Genomic DNA, 22,246 nt, shown 5'->3' with positions numbered 1-22,246 from the left:
ACCTTTCTGAATTTATTTCTCACTGTGCTCATGCATGTCATTTTCACATTTGTAAACCACAGGAGAGTAACAGGTAACATTCATTGCCTCTTCAACCTGATCCCAAAAATATTTTTGCATTATCGTTTTCCAAAATATGAAACATGACTTTTTTTAGTAATATTACCACTGTACCTTAAGCAAGCAAGACTTCAAATTTCCAAAGGTTTTGTTTTTCTGAGTTAATTATTGCAGATATCAAAAGTAGTTTCCTTCAGTTGCATCAATAAATCTTTAAAAGAAACTGTGGCAAAATATATTATTGACATTGCATAAATGAGGTTGGGGCAAAGTTTTGCACTTGAAATCCACTGGCAATTTGAAGATGTTGATAATGGAATATCCTTTTTGAGATTATAGTTTCAACTTTAATAGTATAGCATGAGAAGAAGAATATTAGCTATTAACATTTGTATATATCAAGGTCAGTTAAGATCCCTGTGGCTCAATCCTTTCCGGCCCTAATTGATTGTTCCTAGCTTTTCCATCAATTTTTCTATTTGATCTTGGCACTCTATCTTCTGAACATCCTCTTCACTTACGTTTTTGTTGGTTAGTTATTTATGCTGTGTTTTGCACTCACTTGGCACAGATAAAGAGAATCTACCAAGGGAATTAATCAAAGAATTGGTCCCTCTGCATTATTAGAACTCAGTTTGAAGCATCTGTTAAGTCCATTGAATTTGGAATAACTTCAGAAGCTATCATTACCAACTACTGCCTCTTCTAAGGATGAAGCACATATTTTTCCATAGCTTATTTCCAAATGCAGAAAACTGTTATGGTCCAGCATTACTATGTACAATAGTATGCACTCTGCATGGTTATAAGTCTTTACAACCCTAGAAAAGCAACTCTCTAAATCTTCTCCCCTTGTATTTTTTTCTTCATAGGTATAGGCTGCAGTATTTTTAATTCGACACATGAGTAAAATGCAGGGGAGAATTTATACTGCCTATGGACATGTCTTTTTAAATATTAACATATGAGTGCTAACATTTGTGTATGTTTTCATACTGTGTTTGTACAGGGTTTTGTAACTGGTGGAAAAGATGGAATTGTGGCACTTTGGGATGATATGTTTGAAAGATGTCTGAAGACGTATGCTATTAAAAGAGCAGCATTATCTGCTAGTTCTAAAGGTATTATTTTTCAGTGTGTTTTAATAAGGACTATATGCATGAAGGCTGGTAAAATGTCAGTAATAGGTGTCAAATCTTACCAGAACACAAAGGGAACAGTAATACAGTACTTATACTCTATGCTGGAATTTTCTGTTTTGATTTATTTAAGTTGTATTTCACACAATCTTTGCCATTTATAGTTTGTTCTGCTATTTCTTCCTCTATTCCGTGACATTTGGCTTTGTTTTCACTGAATAAATGATTTTAAAAAGAAATGTCATAACCCCGGAAGTCTGGCTGTTCCAAAATCTGTTCTGTTTAGCAGCTAGCTTCCTCAACCGGCCAAATTTCGTGTAGTGAGACCTACAGTCCCTATGAGTTGGAAAGACCTGTTAAATTCTACTTCCCCAGGCATCAGTGTGGAAGTCTGTAAAGTGATATTCACAGATAATCACAGAATTAGTGTCCATGTTGCTAGAGCATCTGAACCCCTTATACACTGTCACTGTTAAACTACTAAAGTATCAATCTTGATATTGCCACAATATAGACTAGCACAAGTTTCCCTCCTTGGAACTATTAATTAAATCCATAGATTATCTAGGCAAGTGTATCTCGTGTTTCATGATTTTAAACAGATTTTAATTATAGGTGATATAAGCTGTATAAATTACAGGTGATATGAGGCTCTTTTTGATTTCACAATAAAAACCTGAAATTAATATATTTGTATTCTTCAGGTTTACTTTTAGAAGACAATCCCTCTATTCGAGCCATCAGTCTAGGACATGGGCATATACTAGTGGGAACTAAAAATGGAGAGATACTTGAAATTGATAAAAGTGGTCCTATGACTCTACTTGTTCAGGTACTGTATGGATCTTCCATATCAAAATATTCCCTGTAGAAATACAAGACATTGTAAGATTTTCCCAGTCATTTTCGTTCTGTTTTCATTAATCCTGTTGGCCACCGTTCCTTTCCTTGCTCAGGCAGAAGTTGATGCTTTCTTATGTAAATGACTTTGAGATTCACTGTGGATTACAGAATTCTGAAGGTAAAACAAACAGTCCATGAAGTTCAAAGGCTGATGAGACTTTTTATGACTTTTTTAGACAGTTTAGGGCTGAACATAAAAATGAAAAGTGAAGAGTAGAGCTAACACAGTTTATTTTATTTGGACAGTGTGGTTCCATTTATTTGCTTTTGCTGATATATATAGTGTATTCTGAAGGATCATATACTTTAATTTATGAAAAATTGTTTTAGAGTTATGACAGCTTTCTACAGTGACACGCAGTTGTCGTTGCATGTGTTGCAAAGCATAAAGAGACTTCTTTTTGCAAGACAAAGTACTTTGCGAAGTTTGGTTAAAAAATTTTCAGGTATATGTCCACTGATGTATTTGATGTTGCTTTGGTTTAGTGTCTTGAATAACCCTAATGTCTATATGTAGAAAATTGTGTATATCACTTACTGAGTTTAATTTGTCAAGTTTTTATTTTTTGTTTTCTATAAGTGACTAAGTTAACATTCTTTTTTACAAAAATATTGTTTCTTTGGTATTTTTCTTTCCAGTTAGTTCTGATCACATAAAGTAATCTTTCAAATTTGTATTGCCTGCATGACAGCCTTACTAACCTAAATGTGCAAAGTTGTATTTTATAAATTATTTAACTCATTCACTAATTTCAAATTGCAATCTCATCCTAATATAGTTCCCTTCACATGAATAGTAAGGTTGCGAGATAGTAAAATTACCTTAAAATTACCCAATTGCTGTGAGTTTTCTAATAAACAGAAGTGTTATAATTGTCATCCAGCTTAAATTACATGCTTGTATGCATCAACTTGAGCCAAAATAGAAAATACATAAGGTGTAATCAAGATTCATGACAGTTTCTCCCCTTTTTCTTTTAATGGTATTTTTCCATCTAAACAAAAATTCCAGTTACCAAACTGAAATCCAGATTGAGAATAGTAAGAAATGATTTAACCTTGAAATGCAGTGCCAGCAAGCTGCATGCAAATTGAAGGAAATCTAGAAAAAGCAGGAAGAGTGATTAAAAAGTTTGAAAACTGAGTTCTGAGGAAACATTAAAAGAACTGAGTATGTGTATGTTGGGCAAACAAGTTCTCCAGGATTGAAAAAATTACACAAACCTTGAAGACAGATTAGCCCATATTAGGATGTCAGGATAGTCTCCTGTTTGGGCCGTAACTATTTCCTGTTCAAGTCTGGAAGGGAGAGCATTGGAAGGACAGGAATTACAGCTAGTAGTAGCGGGGGAGACTATGGAAGGGTATATTTTAGGTGTTTATCAGAGGAAACGGACCAGACATTCAGGTCTCTCTGAATGTGGGAAATCTTTGAGAGGAGATGGTGAAAGCCTTATTGCCCGAGACTTATAAAAGGAGGCAGGGAAAGTGCTAGAACATATTACATAAACCCAAATGCATTATTTTCTCCTATATTAAATGATCTCCTTTAGGGACATATGGAAGGAGAAGTCTGGGGCTTGGCAGCTCATCCTCTCTTGCCTGTCTGTGCAACAGTGAGTGATGATAAAACACTTCGGATCTGGGAACTTTCATCCCAGCACCGCATGCTGGCAGTGAGGAAACTCAAAAAAGGTAATTCTCATTTGGCCAAGCACTGTGATAGTAATGATACTACTCTATTTCTGTAACAGTCCCATCTTTGCTTTCAGTGCATATCACAGGCATTAATTAGGTACAAAGAGGACACAGTCATTAAGAAATTGGAAGCATAGGAAGTAAATTGTCTGGCATGTGTCAAGTCAATGAAAAGCGTAGAAAGAAAAAGGATTATAATCCATTGTAATGAATACTAATAAAATGAACTTTAATCTATTTTCCTCTGATTCCAAGGGGAATGAGTTGACCTCAGAATCATTTTCCTTCCTAAGAATACTTAAAGCCAGCATATTTGTTGCTGACATTAAAAGTTTCTTTATAAATACAAATGTAAAATTCTCTGCATGTTAAGCACAATCAGCCTTCAGTAGCAATATGAACTTTACATGTTATACCAATTTCTCTGAAAATGAACAGTTTTCCTGCCCTCTCCTCTGTATAAAAGTAGATAAGCTATGTTGAAATGCTGCCTTCTCAAAATTACTCTTATTTCGTTTACTCATTCATATCCTTCAGGAAATTTTATGGTATAAATTCAACATGCTTCATTTTCAGTGACAGATCCAGAGCACAGGAACTCTAACTGGCTGAGGGAAAAGAGAGTCAAATGTTTTGCAGAGGTGAACTCAGGGACGGATGAGGATAGCTGTATGAGAGAGTATGGTCAGAAATAATGTTGAGGCAAAAAGTAAGTGGAGGAAGTGTAGTACATCTCTGTTTTAAATGTGCTCCACCTGAAAGGAACCATTATTCAGTCATAACGAAGAAGCTTTCAAGTGTAGTATCCCTGAAAGACATGTGGTTATGCTGCTCGTAATGAGTCTTTCAATTTTTCATCTGGATTTCCTTTCTGCATGGTTTTGGGTTTTTTCTTTTCTTTTTTTTTTTTTTCTCTCTTCTTTCCCCCCCCCCTCCTATCATTGGTGTGTGGAGAATGTAGTTGGAAGGTGGTACTTGCACCTAAACCCATTTCAAGACTGATCAAATCACCATTGTCAAGAACAGCCTATACAGAGGGTACGTTCCCATTCAGTAAAACACGAATCATAGCCCTCCTATCATATATTTGTTTTAACAAATAACAAATCTGTTTTAAAAGTATATACTTGCTGTAAAAACCTTTCAGTTGCAGCTTACTGATGGTTTTCGCAATCCCACGTTTGCAAACCTTAAGATACTCCTTTCCATTTTCTTTTATAGGTGGACGATGCTGTGCCTTTTCTCCTGATGGGAAAGCCTTGGCTGTAGGGTTGAATGATGGGAGTTTTCTGGTGGTGAATGCTGACACTGTTGAAGATATGGTCTCTTTTCACCACAGAAAGGAAATGATCTCAGATATAAAGTTTTCACGAGGTATAATCAGGTGATAAACTGAAAGGGCAGTGTTTATCTTGGAGTTTGTTTTTCTCCTCTAGACATAAGGTTGAATGTTCGGAAGGTAGACTGGCTTTATATGTGCTCCATGCGTTTAAATACTTTAGAATTCTCTAGGTAGTATAATGGGGCCCACCCCTAACCTTTGTTAGTGCCTTTGGATGCACTACAGTAGTAAAAATGCATAACAATAATAATTATAACATGTACACCTTTAATAACCTTAGTGTCTCTTCTTTACAGAATCAGGAAAGTACCTGGCTGTGGCTTCCCATGATAATTTTGTAGATATTTACAATGTACTTACCAGCAAAAGAGTTGGCATTTGTAAAGGTGCATCTAGCTATATCACACACATTGACTGGGACTCAAGAGGTAAAATATTTGACCAGAGAAACAGATTTAAAATGCCTGCAAAACAGAATATCAGAAAACTGTTCTTGTACCAGTTACTAAGAGAAACTGTAACTACTAATGCAAATGGTTTTTCAACATCAAGCACCATATGGGTTCAGTGCAATTACATTTGTTGGTGGAATTCATCCTCACTTGTAGCGTTTGTACCAGAGTACATGGTACTGCATTGCTGACAACATATGACTAAAATGTCACTTATGAACATAATATTGCTTTTCTTTGCCCTGTTCTTTTTATAGTTTTGTAGTGTGTGGCACATTTTTCTTTTCCACCTTTTATGTCCAATTTCCTTTCTTCTTTGCTGAGCGTTACATGGCAATCACAGCAATGAAGCTAGAGAGAGTGTTGTTGTCACAACTAATTAAGTCTAGCAGGATCGATAATGAGCTCATGCAAATAAGCCTTCCCGGACGTAATATGATTCTGTGTGGAACCACCTGTGTGTCTGAGCCCTGCTTCCCCTGTTGTGCTACTCCCAAAATGTGGTGCATGCTCACTGACAACAACAGGAGCTAACCTCCCTTCAGAACCCGTTCAGGTCTGGGGGCCATTCTTGAGCTAGTAAGCCGTGCTGCAACTGAGCTGGCATGTGTGCCTGCTGACATCCCTGATAATCTGAGTACATATAGGTGTACACACAATAATAGTAATTTGTCTGATAATACCTGTACATCTGTAGTAGCCAGTTCTTGGATGTGTTACACGTGCAGATATAAAGTATAAGAAAACTGAAAATTCTTTGTGTCCTTCATGGTATTTATTGGAAACTCTAACTGAACTTCTAGATGTAAAGGATTAATATACTAAATTCTATAACCTGTCTTATACAGGTCAGATAGGAAGGGCATGGTACTACTATGGTCCCATATTGCACTTCTTGTTGTCAGTGATTCCAACAGACTGGATATAGCTCATGTAACAAAGGGCAAGATGCCCAGTCAAAAGATAGCAACGTTGGAACTGCACTAGTTCGTACCAGTTGATAACCTAATCCAGTGTTTCTCAGTAAAAGAGTGCTTTCCCTGGCAGTTATGCAGTTTTGATATTGTAGGACTGCTTTTATGATAATAAATCCCCACAGGATTTCTTACACTAGTATAGTTGTTATAATTTGAAAAATTCAGAAAATGCCTTTAATTTTCTTATATCAGAAATATTGTAAAACTGAATTTGAAAGCATTTTTTGCTTCTTCATGCACAAATACTTGCTAATATACTATCAGTTGCATACAGGATTATCTTCATAATATCACATTATTTGTATGGGTATGGTAAACTTCATATTCAAGGACAGTTTGGTGTGTAGCTGGACTATATGCCAGTTAGGCGATGCAAAATAGACAGGAGCTTACAACGTTTTTAACTTTAGGCAAAGCTGTCTTGCAAAATTGTTATGAAAATTAATAGCGCACACTTTTTTTTTTTTTACTTTCCATTATCATGATGATGAAAACACAAGCGAAATATTTATCAGAAGAAAGTGATTTGCTGCAAGACGGTAGTTTTTTAAGGATGTTGGATGGTATTTAAAATATTACGTCTGCAGTGAATCAAGAGTATAGGATTCTTATGAGAGTGTTTCTAAGCATCTGTTTTACTTTTGCTGTGAATAACTCTCTGGAGGATAATTTCTTAGCTTACCCCCGAAATCTCTTCACTCAATCAAAAGAAAGTTCATAATATTCATAATAATGAATAAGATTCATAATAAACTCTTATTTCATATCCAGGAAAGTTATTGCAAGTCAATTCTGGTGCCAAAGAACAACTATTTTTTGAAGCACCAAGGGGGAAAAGGCATATTATAAGAATTGCTGAGGTACGAATTATGCTTACTGGATTTTTTACTATGAAAGTTATTTTTCTGGACTGTTGAAAATTAGCATACTTTGTCTTCAAATGGTATATTTTTTCCTTTTAAAATACTATATTTAAAGTGGTTAGAATTAGAATTATTTAATCATTCTGTATAGTGTCTTTCCTAGCATTTGTAAATGGTAGAACTTGCAAGTTTCCATTTGTATCTCTACATTTATTTTTGTTTGTTTAATAGCAGTCATTTCCCATAATCCCCTTTCCTGAACAGTCACCTGTTTTCTGTGTAATCAGTGTGCATACAGGTTATAAACCATCTTTAAACAGTATGACCCCGCTTTTAAGGATGTTGATTGTTTGTGACTCATAATTCTTCTACAAAATTGCCAATGTTTAGCACCTCAGAAAATCTTTAAGGAGATTTGTATCCAAATCATGCTCTACCTTGGGAAAGCGGGAATGTTTAAAGTTTTAAGCCTTTTGATGAAGACACGCAGTTTGTACTAACTAGCTGGAAACAGTGACCTGTTTCTAAAAACACTAAAAAAACTAAGTTAATACCAAACATAGAAAAATATATGCATAAAACCAGTGTGTATTTGGTATGTATTAAGATGACTTCTTTTGGGGAAATTTTGATTGCAGATAGAGAAGATAGAGTGGGACACCTGGACATGTGTTCTTGGTCCTACTTGTGAAGGAATTTGGCCCATGCACAGTGATGTCACCGTTGTAAACGCAGCTAGTCTTACAAAAGACGGAACACTCTTAGCTACGGGAGATGATTTTGGTTTTGTGAAGCTTTTTTCATATCCAGTGAAGGTAATAAGGGTATTTATTTCTGTGATTAGAAACTGTGCAAGAAAAGGAGTTAAGGAAGATGCTGTTCGCAATATGTCAGACTGCTAATATGCGAATTCTTTGTGCTACAGGGCCAACATGCAAAATTCAAGAAGTATGTGGGTCACAGCGCACAGGTAACCAATGTGCGGTGGTTGCACAATGATTCTGTGCTGCTAACTGTAGGTGGTGCTGATACAGCTTTGATGATCTGGACCAGAGAATTTTTGGGCATTCAGGAGAGTAAGCTGGTTGATAGTGAAGAATCAGACACAGATGCAGAAGAAGATGGAGGTAAAAAGGATTGTATAAAGTACATCTTTAATTTGTCTTTATTCCACAGAGACTCTCGCAGGCGTTTAGCTTGAAGTGGGCAAGAAGCTTTCATGTGCTAAAGTTCAGTATAGGGAGAGCTTGGTAGGATTTGTTTCCTTCCTTCTATGGGTGCAGATCTTCTTGTTTTCTGCTCTTCCACTATGAAACAAGGGTAGTTTGTTTTATTTTATGTTTTATTTTTCTAAGGTTATGATAGTGATGTTGCAAGAGAAAAAGCAATTGACTATACCACTAAGATCTATGCAGTAAGCATCCGAGAAATGGAAGGGACAAAACCACATCAACAGCTGAAGGAAGTTTCAGTAGAAGAGAGGTATGTCACACAAAGGCATTCATTTCCAAATGTACATTGCACTCTTTTGAACCTCTTTTCATTCAACTGAAGTTAGTCCTTAGAAGTAAGGCAGGAATTTTAAAATTCACAAGATAACATTTTAAATGGTGTTCATATGGTACAACATGTTACTGTGATGGAGAAAAATATGTATATGTAAGTAAAACACCTGTGAATGTCGTGTTGTCTTCTGCTGTTCACATAAGCAGTTACAGTCTTTCCTAATTAGTACGTGTAGCTGTAGATATGTCTGCAGCAGGGCTTTTGTGGTAGGGTGAGCTTGTAGTTAAGGCTTTTGGTGATGTTTTCATTGAAAGATTTTCAGTTGCTTATAATTGTGTCGGGTTGTTACTGTTAAAGCTGAAATTTCCCATGGCACACGTTGGCCTTAGGCTGAATTATTCTGAAAAAAATAAGCTGGAAGGAGAACAGTAGTGGAGAGGACAGCAAAGAAAAGAGGTAAGAGCTAAGCATAGAGGGTGAGGTCCAGTGAAGCACAAACCTAGGGGAATGGGTGAGTAAAAACTCTTGACTGGGACAGGACTGCTGGGACAGAACAGGAATATTTATAACCAGTGAAGTACATTCCCCTTTGTAATCTGGAACTGGATCTAGCACATTGTATCTGTACAAAGAATGCGCCACATTGATCAAATACCTGTGGCATTTATTGGTAACATGGGTGTCATACTCTCCTAAAGTATGCTCCCTATTGATCAAATAGCTGTGGCATTTATTGGTAACATGGGTGTCCTACTCCCCTTTTGGGATGGAGCTTTAGAAAGGATAAGAGCCTGTGAATGCTGACGGTTACTATATGAGTTCAGATGAATAAAAACCTGTACAGTAAATTTACACCTGTGAATCCAGTTGATGCCTCAAGAGTGGATCCATGCAGTTTCTTTTGATAGAATTGCTTTTTATAAGTGGTCATTCTTTTATCATGAGTTTTCTTGCTTTTGCCCCATGTTGGGCACTGACAAAAAAGGACTGCTGTGGGTTAACCTACGGAAGGAATTTAAGCTTAGTTGTTTCCCCTCAGTTCCATGACTAGTAGCAATACCAGGTAGTGTGGTGGCATATTGTTCTCCCCACAAGGATCCGGCCCTAGTTAGAGAACGGGATACATAGTTCTCAGGGAATACAGCAGGGGCAGAAGTAAGTGCTGGTGCACATGCAGCAGGAGGATTAGTGAATTTTTTTCAATAAAATGTTGGACCGTAGCTGTTTCTTTTCCCCTTCTTTTAAGGATATCTCTTTCCATTTTCTCATTTACTCATATAGAGTCTTTATTCCTCCATTTTTCTATAAAAAGGCATAGTGTATTATCTAGTAAACATGAATGTTTTGAGATTGAGTTAAAAAAGGAAAACAATTTATTTTATTTTGGGCGAATACTGCTAAATTGTTATTATACACGAAATAGCAAGTGCCAATGGTACAACGGCCAGATGTTTTACACCAGAAACCCTTGAACTTTCCAGCTGCTTTATTCTGCTTTGGTGATGCACAAGCAACTGTAGAGTGAGTTTAATTGACCGATTAAGCTGGGCTTACAATTGTTTTGTACTAGTAAATTACCAACAATATGAGCATAAGCATCAGTCTCTTCTGCAGCTTTTCAGCACTATTTTCAGTCCAGGAGTGAAAATCATCACAGTCCTTTGGGTCCCTAGGAAGTTTGCTTTCTCTGAAACCTGGCCATGGTTACATGGAAGCAAGTACCCTGCTCCCCAGAGGAGCATCTCAGTCTGCCTCTCAGGCTTCCTGACTCTTGAGTCTGTCCACATTCTCAGTCCTACGCTGCATAAGCTGATTCAGCTGAACGTGCTGTGTTGCTGCGGAGGAAGGCGTCCCCTGGAATGCACGGGCAGTTTGCCTTTTTCAATCTTTTTAACAAAACATATAGTACCTGCAAAGCGGCACATAACAAGACAAATGAAGCAGGCTTCCTGTTTGTCACACTGGCACTGATAATCCATAATGCAGGGAAAATGTGCTTTGTGCTCTCCAACACGACAAAACAACACTGAAGCTGGAAGCTCCTTTAGCATGCCCAAGTATTTCCACACTACCCACTCTGTTTATAGCTGGTGGGCCTAATTAAATGGGTAGACACCTCCTCTGCAGTGAGGTTGCCTCCGATTTCCATAATAGTCTCTTCATAATGACTATATGTGAAAATAGCATGCTGTAGCCTATCTGAAGGAATCGTCTCTCCCATAACAAGAGAGCAAAAAGGAAGGTTTTAACATTCTCCGTATCTTTTTTTTCTTCTTACTCTATGTAACCAACAGTTTTGAACTTCATTTTAAAATAGCTTAAAAATAAACCCTTATAACTGTCCTTTCCATCTTTTCTGCTAAAGAATCACAGCTATTCTTCACAGTTTTATATGTCCTCTTTCAATTACAGCTACTTCAATATAATCACATCTTTGGTATTTGGAATTTGCTGTTCTGATAAATTTGTCAACAGATCCCATGCTTTTCATATATAGCTTGTTAGGCAAAGATATATTCACTTCCCTTTCATCATCGGGCTAATATAAATTACCAGAATTTATAGTCAAACAATTAGAAGCAGAAATTTTATGGTGAAATGTAGGCAAAACTGCAGTTTCTGAGGGTGTTGTGCTGGGATAGGGCCTTAAGCTGTGAAAGGTACTGGGTTTTGGATGCCGTAAGATGAGATTAATATCTTGGCTACTGCAATTGTCAAAGACTTCAGTTTTTGGCCACAGTTGTACCAATATGTGCGCAATTTATGCAGAATCTCGACACTCCCAATTATGAGTGCTTCAAGGTGAAGCTGACTTCTCTCAAAGACATATAAATTATGAAGCAAGCTTCATCGTTTCTGAGAATACAAAAGAATGTAACAGCTACAATTATGAGTGCTTCAAGGTGAAGCTGACTTCTCTCAAAGACATATAAATTATGAAGCAAGCTTCATAGCTGTGCCAGATTTCATCGTTTCTGAGAATACAAAAGAATATAACAGCTAATGAAGGATTTGTCTGACCATATTCTAAAAGCTTCCTGAAAGCACTGGGCTGACTTTTTTTTGCACCTACAAGGTGCTCCAAAGTGATGGTTGATCAAGCCAGACAAAATTAAAAGCTTACGAGTACTCAACTGTCAGTGTTCAGGAAAACCTAAGTTCTAAGTCAGCAGGTCTTCAGGACGTGGAGTCTTGAAATCTCTGTGCACAGAGTTGAGTGAGATGGCAACAAGTAATATTGAAGCCCATTCACAAAGCTTTACATTCTCTGCAAAAGGCACAGCTGAAGTAGCCTCTCCCAATCCCTTCAGATATGAAGAAGGGAACCAAGAGGATGTATTCCATTCTCTTTCAGGCAGGTACGTGGGAAAACCTGGTAGTCTTTTGAGGGGGAAGATGGTCTGGAGAAAATATGCCAAATCCAAATCTTTCCTCTTTGTAATTGTGCCTTACATCTGTATGAAGACCCCAAGGATTGGCCATCTGATGGGATGTGCATCCTGTGAATACTGTGAGATTCATTACATACTGTGTAAATTTTGAAAATTATGTTACAAGCTGGAAAGCCGTTCAAGTTAGAAGCAGTGAGTTAATCACAGGACCTGAAAAACTGCTGGTCCACTTCACTGCAAAATGCAATGAGGATCTAAGAAGAAGAAATGTCCCCCTTGCTGTATTTTCATTGTGTGTCTGAGAAAGGAAAAATTGTGACTTATTCATAGGTGTAGTGGGTAGAAACCCAGAATTAAACAAAGTAAGTTTAAATTAAGAAAAGAAAAAAAGAGAGAAAAACAAGCTTCCAGCTCAAGCAAGAGGCAGGAATAGCTGGGGCTGTTGCTCCAACCTACTTCTTGGGGGCAAAGACATTAAGCTCACTATGTTTTTTTCTTTAAATAGTAATATTCAGAAGGTGAGTTATTGCTTTAAAAATTATTTCCCTGCTTATATAATACAAATACGCTTCAAAGGTACTCTGTGACACCAAGGAGACAGTTTTGGTTCAAGAAGATGGCCGTTTTATTTTCCTCTTTGATAGCTACGTTTCCATCTTCTTAGCCTTTGTGTTTGCTAGAATAAGCTTGCAGGACTCTATGCTTCTGTAACATTAAGAGTGGTGAATCTGAAAAACTCAAAGTACATTATCTCTCTAGAAATAACAAATCATTGTACAATTCAGGAGGAGTTTGATCTCAGGAAACTCTGCGAAGTGTTGTGTCCCCTGAGAAGATTGCCAGTATATGGCTGAGAGCTGATACAGGCAGTGCCGGGTTATGAGGGGAAAGCTTTGCAACAACCACCACCCTTCTGGAAAGGAATCAACAATTCAGAAATTACTCCCCCCTAATTAAGACAAAGACTTACTCTGCTGTCTTTTTGTCAAAAGAGAGGAGCCAGCAATTCTTGTCCCTTCTCTCCCCCATCGTGGGAGAGTAGGGGGATAGATTTGATAGCTGTGACTTTGAGCAGCTGCTGTGCATCCTCTGTTACTACCTAGCAGTGCTCTGTGCTTAGCACAATCCAGCAGGATGAAAAGGAGATCTGTATTACGCTGCCCTTCTCCCGATCTCCAGAGTATTGGGCCCCTAAGCAAACTGGGCGGAGAAATTTCATGATTATGAAGGGCAAAAAAACTTACAGATTACAAACTTGGGGATAATACTAAGGTTTTTCCTTAGAAAAGAAAATAAAAACCCTTTATCAAATGTACTTTTCCTGTCTCATCTATTTACATAATGAAAATAATAATGATTCTGCAAATATCTTGAAGGAACAAGTTACGTGATAGATTTTACTTGCAGGATTTGAAATAAATCATGGTCTGGTATTTTTGTGGAGGACCCAAGATTTACTGTCTCTGTCAGCAGTTACAGCTTTAGGGTGGAAAAATAACAGGAGAGATGAGGCTGAGGAACAGTTTTTAAATATCTTGCGGTTGTATTAGTTGGTGTGTTCGGTTAAGATAATTAATTGATTGTTGTTTCTCTCTCCTCTCCCCAACCTTCTTGTTTTTCTTCTTCTCCCTTTCCATGTCTGTCCTCCTATCCGCCCCACCCACCCTTATTTTTCTCTTCCTTTTTTGCTCCTCTGATTGGCATCCTCCTCTTCTCTCTGCCTGCACGGCACAGAAGTGGGGTGCCAATGAGAGGTGCTGCAGGAGCAGTCTCGCGGTGTGGGAGCTCCAAGAGCAGTGCTCCCACACCACGGGACCACTTGGTCACTGGTGGGACTGTCCCAGACAATCCAGGACAATTGTAAGCTATACCATGTGTTATGTAGGAATTGTGCTCCATTTCAGAAAAGGGCTAACTTTTGAACTGGGACTGTTTTAGCTGGCAAAGAATATATATAATAAGAAGTAAAACAAGCTTGCGTGAAGACTGTATTTATGTTACTAATACGGAAGGCAAAGATAGATTTGCATTTTGCATTCTACTAACCGCTAACATATATCCTATGTTTGCAGCTTTCATTTAGTTTGATTTGCATGACTCTACATCAGCTGAAAACTCTTGTAATATACCTGGTGATGGAAACCCCTTTAAAGCAGGTTGAATGTGTAGAAAACAAGAAGCAGCATTAGCATGTTTGTCTAGTTTTCTGTTTTCTTAACACACAGGCTTGTCTCACTCTCCGTGAGTTATCTGTCTCGGAGCCTGTTCTCAATTGTGTTATTATGCATCATTTGTAATCACACGTTCTGATAAAGATGAGAAGTTAAAGAAGGTTAAGAAGTTGGATTTCCTCTCTTCAAAAATTATTCTTTTGATTATTTATTTATTTACAACAACGTGAGCTGGCCCGAAGGTTGTCTTCATTCGTGTGACACTTAGTGGGTGTGGAATTGAGGGATGCAAATACTGTCACAATGCACAACGTGTTACCAACATTTCTCTCTCTGAACTTGAGCGCTCTCTGCACTGAGGTTGATGTGAAATATTCAGCTTTTTTTGAGGGTTGTTGTGTAGGTTGTAGTCCACGAAGGACTGAAAAAGCGTTGTTTCTGATATGTTTTGTTATGCAGGGGAAGGATGTTACTTTATCTGCCTGTTATGTTTTACCTCCAGCCCAAAAGTTCTCCGTATACTATTGGTTGAATATTTTTACTTATTCAATGAGCACAGCCTCAAAACATGTCAGAGTTTATGTAAGGAATAACAAAACAAATGGAAAAGACTCCTCCTCTCAAACATGATCACGAACCCCGAGAGAAGCCTAAGGAGAGACCTTCCAGAATATGCTAAAGTTGGGTTGATTCTGATGCTGTGGTAGTATGTGGAGAGAGTTCTCCTGAAAGCTCATTACCTGAGGTATTCAAAACTTTTTAGCTCAAAGACAGAAATTTAGGTTTTGCCTAAAGCGTCTTACAATGTGTGCCTTGAAGCTGGTTTTGGCAAAGGGGGCTGAGGGATCTTCCAGACAGCCCTGTCTGTCCAGTGGGTTATGTACGACAGACCTCTATGCGGTAGGGCAGCCTATTTACGGTAGTTGTTTAGTTTAACAGCTTTACAAGATTTTTAGAACAATAAACTTGTTAAAAAATGAAGGCCTTCAGATTTCATTCAGAACTGATTATCCTTCTTACTAATCTGCTTTTCTGCTTGTTTCACATTTGGAGACTGAACTGGAATGACATGTGAATGCAATGACTAGCTTCCCTTATGAAATAGGAAAATGGCTATCACCACCATACATTCTGCAATACCTTTTCTTTTTTTTTTTTTTTTAAAGAGTGCATCAGCATACATGTGAAATCATAAATATTGTAACCATGCTAAGGCTTTTTCAGTGCTACGCTTTTAAAAAATAATTTAGATTACAATTGATGTTTCCCTCTAGTTTTGTTTCAGTTTTGCTCTCTGTTGAAGAGTAGGATATTTTCATATTGAATACTATTCTTTTTGGTTGTCTTGTGTTATCTACAAAATGTAAAGGAAAAGTAACAGCAGGAAAAGTTGTATGTAAAACTCCTATGTGTGTTGGGATGGGAATATCCAAAGGTTTAGAATTCACAAAATCTTTTAGTCACTTCTTCAAGCTCTAGGGGTTTTGCAGCAGTTCTAGGGCACTTGGGAGTCCCCCTCCTGTCAAGTAGTGGAAACGTACTTTTAAAAGCTGCTTTTGCATTTTTTCTGAAATGAACAGTACATTTTTTTTAAATCTTGGATTTTTATTTCTCTTGACCAAACACACCTCCCGGTAGTGGATCATCTTGCCTCTCTTTGAACCTTGCTTTCGCTTCTTGGGAGCAGTCCTGCTCGTTTTTATTTTTGTGTAGCAACCAAATATGTTCCCTCTCCCGTTAGCAGCCATCTACATGCGCTCAGTAGTCTCCCGTTTGGACTCTCTTCAGGTTCTTCTCTACTCATTTCTGCTGGGCCCAGCATGTCACCTTCTCAGTGTCAGGACATTTTTGTCCATCTGTCCCTGCTCCAAACCTCGTTGTTTGTCGCTTTCATGCAACGTTGTTTCTGAAGATCCAATTCTGTTCCCATTGGCCTCAGAACAGACTATTTGTGTTCTTGCCAATTTAGTACTGATGCAGACAGCGTCTCTCATCAGAGAGCAATTATGCCATGTGCTCTAGCAACATGAGTGGGTTATCCCTGTCCCATAGAATTTATCATAACAATTTTTGGTCTGCTTTTTCTCTCCTTTATTTTCCGTCTAAATGGATCTAACTTTCCCCCCACACACACTTTGGCCCTGTTCTCTAAGATCACATCTCTTTCACCCTCACGGTGCCCCACTCTTCCAAAACCCCACTCCCATGGTTGTCCATCTGTTGTTCTCTGTCCTGGTGTGCTGCCTGTTCACCCCACCCGTGATTTAGGCTCCTCTTCCTACTCATTGCTCTTGGCCATTTCAGATAGCCGCCTTGGTTAGGTGAGAGTGAATGAATTGTCGCTTGCACCTTTTTACATTTCTGCATGAAGACCCACAGAGAGTGGGTGAGATTTAGTCGGTTTAAATCTGGAGTTAGCTCGCTGATTTATACCGTGCATACTTGTGTAAGCATATCAAGATAATCGTTAGTAACAGAAATTTTATTTGCTGTATTCACAGTATCCAAAGAACTGAAAGCCTTCTAATGTCTGACTGTGTCTTATCTTTCCTGGAACTCATTCGTCCTGTAACGTAATATAAGCACATTTATTTTAAATTACTGGAAAGAAACCGTTAATGCTTGTATTATGTTTTAACTTGCTTTCCTTTGGAGGCAGGGAATTGTCAAGTAAGTACTAACAACACACAGCACAGAAAAAGCACAGATTGCTGTGAATGTACAATGCAGATTGCATAGGTCAACAGGGTAAATATATGTAACTTGCTACAGTGCAAATTTCTTGTCTTGACACTGCCATCTTATGTATCAAAATAAATTAGGAATAGTCACAGACTTGTTAAAAATGAAATGACTTGTTAAAATGTTAAAAATTTGATGCTGCTTTACATTTGTTTTATTAAGATGATAATAAGGCAATGAATGCATACATGTGCATATATATACATGTACATGTATATATGAATGCACACAACATTTGTGTATGTGTGTACTGTGGATAGATATATATAAAAAAGTATATGTGTGTATGCGTATGTTTCCAAATTAAATCTCATGCTTACAATCTAGTGATAATCAATCATATCATAGTGGTAGCGTTCTCTTGCTTTCATAAAAAACTTTAGCTTGCTCTTGTCATGAACTTTAACTGATATTCCTAGGTAAAGAAATGTAAAAATGGTCCATTTTAAAATTACACTAAAACAGAAAAAAGAGCAGGAAGCATACAAGAAAGTGATTTATTATTTCCATAAGAGCTGATTCAAAGGCCTTAGTAAGTCTGGGCTGAAATGGCTTTTGCTGTTCTAGCATCACATAATGATTTCATTTTGCAAGAGAATTAAGTTTTGTAATAATTTCCCCCACTCCTTCTCGACTGGTGATTGCACTGCTGTTCGGTCCAATTACCACTGAGGGTTACGTAACGTGACTTGACTGACCACTTTCAGAGAAAATAAAGGTACTTGTTTCCCTGTGAACAAAAAAGTACAGGCTGTCCCCGTAAGTTGGCCTACCCATGAACAGTTTATGAGGCTAAATTGCAGGCTGAACTAGGAGGGAAAACAAGCATCCATTGTGTGAAATTCTCAACAGTGCTTATGAGACTGTTAAGTTCCTACCAGTTTCCATCCCTGTCAGGCACCTGAAAATAAACAAACACGAGGAATCATGTTTCGCCTTCAGTATAATGTGTGCAGGAAGCATGGAGGTAGCTTCCTTTTTTTCCTCCGTCCTGTAGGATCTTTAGTTCAGAGTATACCAGGGATGCCAGGGTATGATGTTTCTGAATTTGTAGACTGGTGCACTCTTTAATTTCTGTTTTAGTTCTTGCTGGCATGCTTGAATAGCATGTTTTGTGCCACAAAGGAATGACTGATCAATCTAAAAATGCTTGTGCATGAGTAAAGCGGTCAGAAGTACACCTAAACTGTATTAAGTTTCTTACTTGGCTTTGTTTGCTGCTTACAAGGGGATCAAGGTAACTCTTTCACTCTTTTAATGTCACAAGATCACCTGCTAATGTACTTTGCTAGTACTTAGTGAGTTTGCTTGTTTGCTTGAGAAGTGGGTTAGTTCGTTTACTTCCAGCTTTGTTCTTTTTTAGAGCTCAGATTTTCATGCTACTTACTCCTGCAGTAAGTATTCTAGCTGTGTAGCAGTAAGTGTTCTAGCTGTGCATTTTGTCAATTGTTGCCTTTAATACCTTCCATAAAAAACACAATTCCAGAAAAAGCATCTCCCTCTAAGCAAAAGGGATTTCATTCTTCTGCAATTAATTTTTGCAAAATAAGAATTAATGGTAGTTACAGTATAAGGGCAAGAACAATCTAATTTTCACAGCATATATAATGTATATGAAATTTGCACCTTTTTTAAATCTTAAACTGTGGAAATGCTTTCCAGATTTGAGGGTTTATCAAATAAACTGAGGCCAGGCATTTTGGTTTTTTACTTACGGAACCCCACTGTTCATCTCCAGAATCTGCAATTGCAGTTTAAAGGCATGCAGTGGAGGTTTTTGTATTATTCACAGCAGGCATCAAGCATTGTTTTGGAGCAAGCATTTAACCATAACATCTGTTTTTATTCTTTTGCCATCACCACTTCTACCCCAACCTTCTAGCAAGATCCATTTCTGAGTAAAAGATGATCAACCATGATAAAGAATCTAGGCCAGATTTCTGTTTTTTACTGGGCTAATTTCTCCAGTAATTGGCTCTGTTCTGCTGTTGGCAGGGTTAGAATTAGCCCTCATGAATTTCTGTTAACAGAAAGGGAGAATCATTATGCTTAAATTAACACAATGGTCATCTAAAGTGGAGCCTGTGCGGCAGGCATTTGGTTTTGTAAGGTCGTGAACTTCTAGAGGCTGGGCTTCCTCTACTCCTCTTCGGTTTGTGCCTCTCCTTTTTTTCTTGGAAGGATCAAGTCCAAAAGTGGCAGAACAGGTTATCTGTCTTTAAAGACCATTTGCATGAATCAAATTTTGTTTCAGTCTGTGTTCTACATTTGTCTTTTAGCTACTTTTAGCAACTGTAATTATATAAAAATGCTTTGCTGGCCTTAGTCTCTGTTAAATTCAGATGGATGAATGACTTGTGCATTTTAAAATGTAATCATTTTATCTCTAATATAATTTTGAGAAGATTTTAATAAATTCTTGTTAAGGTTTTGTGATGGAATTTCTCAGAAGAAGCAAGGTTGGGGAAAGGTCAACTGCCAGCTGTAGAAAATCTTTTAGATCATTTCTGAAAGCCACCATTTACTATCATTCAGTATTCAAGGATTTTCCCATGGATTTAAATCATTACGATTTAAAAAATAAAATCGGTGTACGGTGGTCTGTTCTGCCACTCATCCACTAAATCTACATCAATGTTATTTCTGCTCTTTCCATCAAAATGCATATGATTTCAGTCAGTTTATTGCACAACTCTCAAAAAAAAAAGCTAGGCATTAAGCTCATATAGTTGCAATTGGCCATTTCCTGTTCATATACAAAACATATGCTACGCTTTTGAAGGTTTTGGTTTGCTTTCCAACATATTGATTGTCTTCTTTTTGAAATGTTTGTTTCAGGCCACCAGTTAGCAGAGCTGCTCCTCAACCTGAAAAACTGCAGAAGAACAATATCAACAAAAAAAAGAAACTGGTTGAGGTCAGACTTAATACTTTTTTATTTGCTTTAGAAGTAATACGTTCTGGGTGAAATTCATCTCTATTTTGAGGGCAGCTGAAGTCACGTACATATATAAGAGAAGAGAAAGAAATTTCTAGAAAGTGCTTTCAGCTCTGATGGCAAACACTGCAAGATGTGATAGACAGCAGCCTCTGTCAGAGACCACCTCAGACTCAGGGTGTTAAAGCTTACCTATAATATCAGATCTTGCCAAACCCAAAATTTGTCTCTTAATTTGAAGGGCAGGTAGAGCCAAAGTGTGTGTGCATCCACAGCAGAACCCATACTCACTTCATAACCCCAAGGGGAACACAGTCAGAAACTGCACTTTCACGCATGAAAAATGACGTGCGTGATTTTGAAGGATGAAATTTGCTCATTTACTTTGCAAAATACATTTTTCCCCAAACTGTAGGGCCCCCTAAACAACTTTTTGGAATTTCCATGTAATGTGTGGAACAAGGACTATTGTGTGGTCTGCGTGGACAATTTGCAACAATTGTTTGGCCTGTCAATGTCATTCAAATTGTTCAAAGTAAGCTGTAATTGTGTTTGTGATAGATTCATTAAGTCTTCTGGGCTATAAAAGCAACTTCAACAACAATCCATTAGCCATCACTGTTTTTCTGGAGGAAATTTCCTTGGCAATTGCTTATTGTAAGCTGGAATTACACCTCTGATTAATGTTTTAATTGTAGAGTTACTTATAGTCTGCCTTTGCTTCTTATAAGGACTTCAAGGTCAGAATTTGGTCTGTTAAAATTTGGTGGTTTACAAGAATGATTTTTGAAGACTCTTAAAGTAGAAGTAAAGATATTTGCCAATACCTGATAACTTATGCAGCTATTAAACTGTGATGGGAAGATTAATAAAAGTGAACTTTTTTTGTAAGTTGTATATCGTTTTGAATGGAAATTTACAGGAAAAAAAAACATTTACAGCTGGCTGAATTATTAAAGAAATAATAATATAAATGCAGTGCCTCAGTTGACTGATTAAGGCATTATAGTCTGTGAGAATGTCATGCCTCAATAAATTAGCAGAAGAACAGAGATAACTGATTAATTATTGTTTATTCTATTGCCTCTGCAAGACTTTTGTAGTTTGTGTAATTACTTTAGAACTGCGCTTATGTGATCCAAACTCTGTAAGCTCCATGTTTCTTCTTTCACTTCACTCTTAGTCTTTCTCTTTGTTTTATTTGACTAGGAGCTGGCTTTAGACCATGTTTTTGGATACAGAGGATTTGATTGCCGCAACAATCTTCATTACCTAAATGATGGTGCCGATATTATTTTCCACACAGCTGCAGCAGGCGTAGTTCAAAATCTTTCTACTGGTAATTCAACTTGAAACAATACTTTGAGATAAAAAATGCTTTACAAGTAAAATATTTCTCATTGCAAGTCTTAACTTTTTAACATTCCTGTAACTTTCTCACATTTTGTATCTTGATAAATAATACAAAAAAATTTAGATGGCTCTTGTATCAGATTGACAATTTCTCCTGTTCAGGTCATCCTGTAGGGCCATCCTGTTCCTTTCAGCAGGTATGAGATTCTGCTAGGAAGTGTAATAAAAACCATTCTATTTCTGCAGTTGTGCCTTGCTAAAATCCCCGCTGAAGACACAGGAATGGCTTTCTCCGAGGAGAGAGCCTGGGTTATTAAATGACTAGTACCCCCAAAAATGTTAGGAGCAATGACATCCATTGTTTCATTTTGAGTTGTTTTAGCAAAGTCGTACTCCAGGGAAGGGTACATTTTGATGCAATACAGCGTGAGCAAGTCGCTCTTTGGAAGGGGTAGAAATATTCCCTGCCTTTTGCATGATGAAGAGGAGGAAAACCACCTAAATTTATCTGGCTCTAAGTTGTAGCACCAACATCTCCATTTTCTTCATATATCTCAAGAAACAAAGATAGGAATTAAAGGCATTTGGGCTTTATTTCATTCCCTCTTGGTGCCACAGTGAACCAAAGGGTCACAGCGGTGCAGCTCTTCTGCCAAGAAGGGGCGGAGGCAGAAATGCTGTCACATCTGGGGACCTTTGGGGACTCCAGT

General features: G+C 37.6%; 1 protein-coding gene across 1 annotated transcript in view; it reads left to right on the top strand.

Annotated features, from left to right (window-relative positions):
- Positions 1-21,522, top strand: part of EML6 (echinoderm microtubule associated protein like 6) — a gene marked incomplete at its 3' end in the record, with an annotated part of 102,782 nt that extends 81,260 nt beyond the window's left edge. Inside the window, exons 19-31 of the mRNA XM_009583103.1 lie at positions 1,070-1,181; positions 1,904-2,031; positions 3,656-3,797; positions 5,022-5,174; positions 5,439-5,570; positions 7,343-7,431; positions 8,073-8,249; positions 8,360-8,561; positions 8,790-8,916; positions 17,159-17,173; positions 18,474-18,482; positions 20,084-20,162; positions 21,393-21,522. Coding sequence (XP_009581398.1) covers positions 1,070-1,181; positions 1,904-2,031; positions 3,656-3,797; positions 5,022-5,174; positions 5,439-5,570; positions 7,343-7,431; positions 8,073-8,249; positions 8,360-8,561; positions 8,790-8,916; positions 17,159-17,173; positions 18,474-18,482; positions 20,084-20,162; positions 21,393-21,522 — 1,495 coding nt within the window. The remainder of the gene's footprint in view (positions 1-1,069; positions 1,182-1,903; positions 2,032-3,655; positions 3,798-5,021; positions 5,175-5,438; positions 5,571-7,342; positions 7,432-8,072; positions 8,250-8,359; positions 8,562-8,789; positions 8,917-17,158; positions 17,174-18,473; positions 18,483-20,083; positions 20,163-21,392) is intronic.
- Between the last annotated feature and the right edge of the window lie 724 nt (positions 21,523-22,246).

This window comes from Fulmarus glacialis, unplaced genomic scaffold (genome assembly GCF_000690835.1).
Source record: "Fulmarus glacialis isolate BGI_N327 unplaced genomic scaffold, ASM69083v1 scaffold1188, whole genome shotgun sequence".
NCBI classification, from domain to species: Eukaryota; Metazoa; Chordata; class Aves; order Procellariiformes; family Procellariidae; genus Fulmarus; species Fulmarus glacialis.
This window is presented reverse-complemented; position numbering and strand designations above follow the sequence as displayed.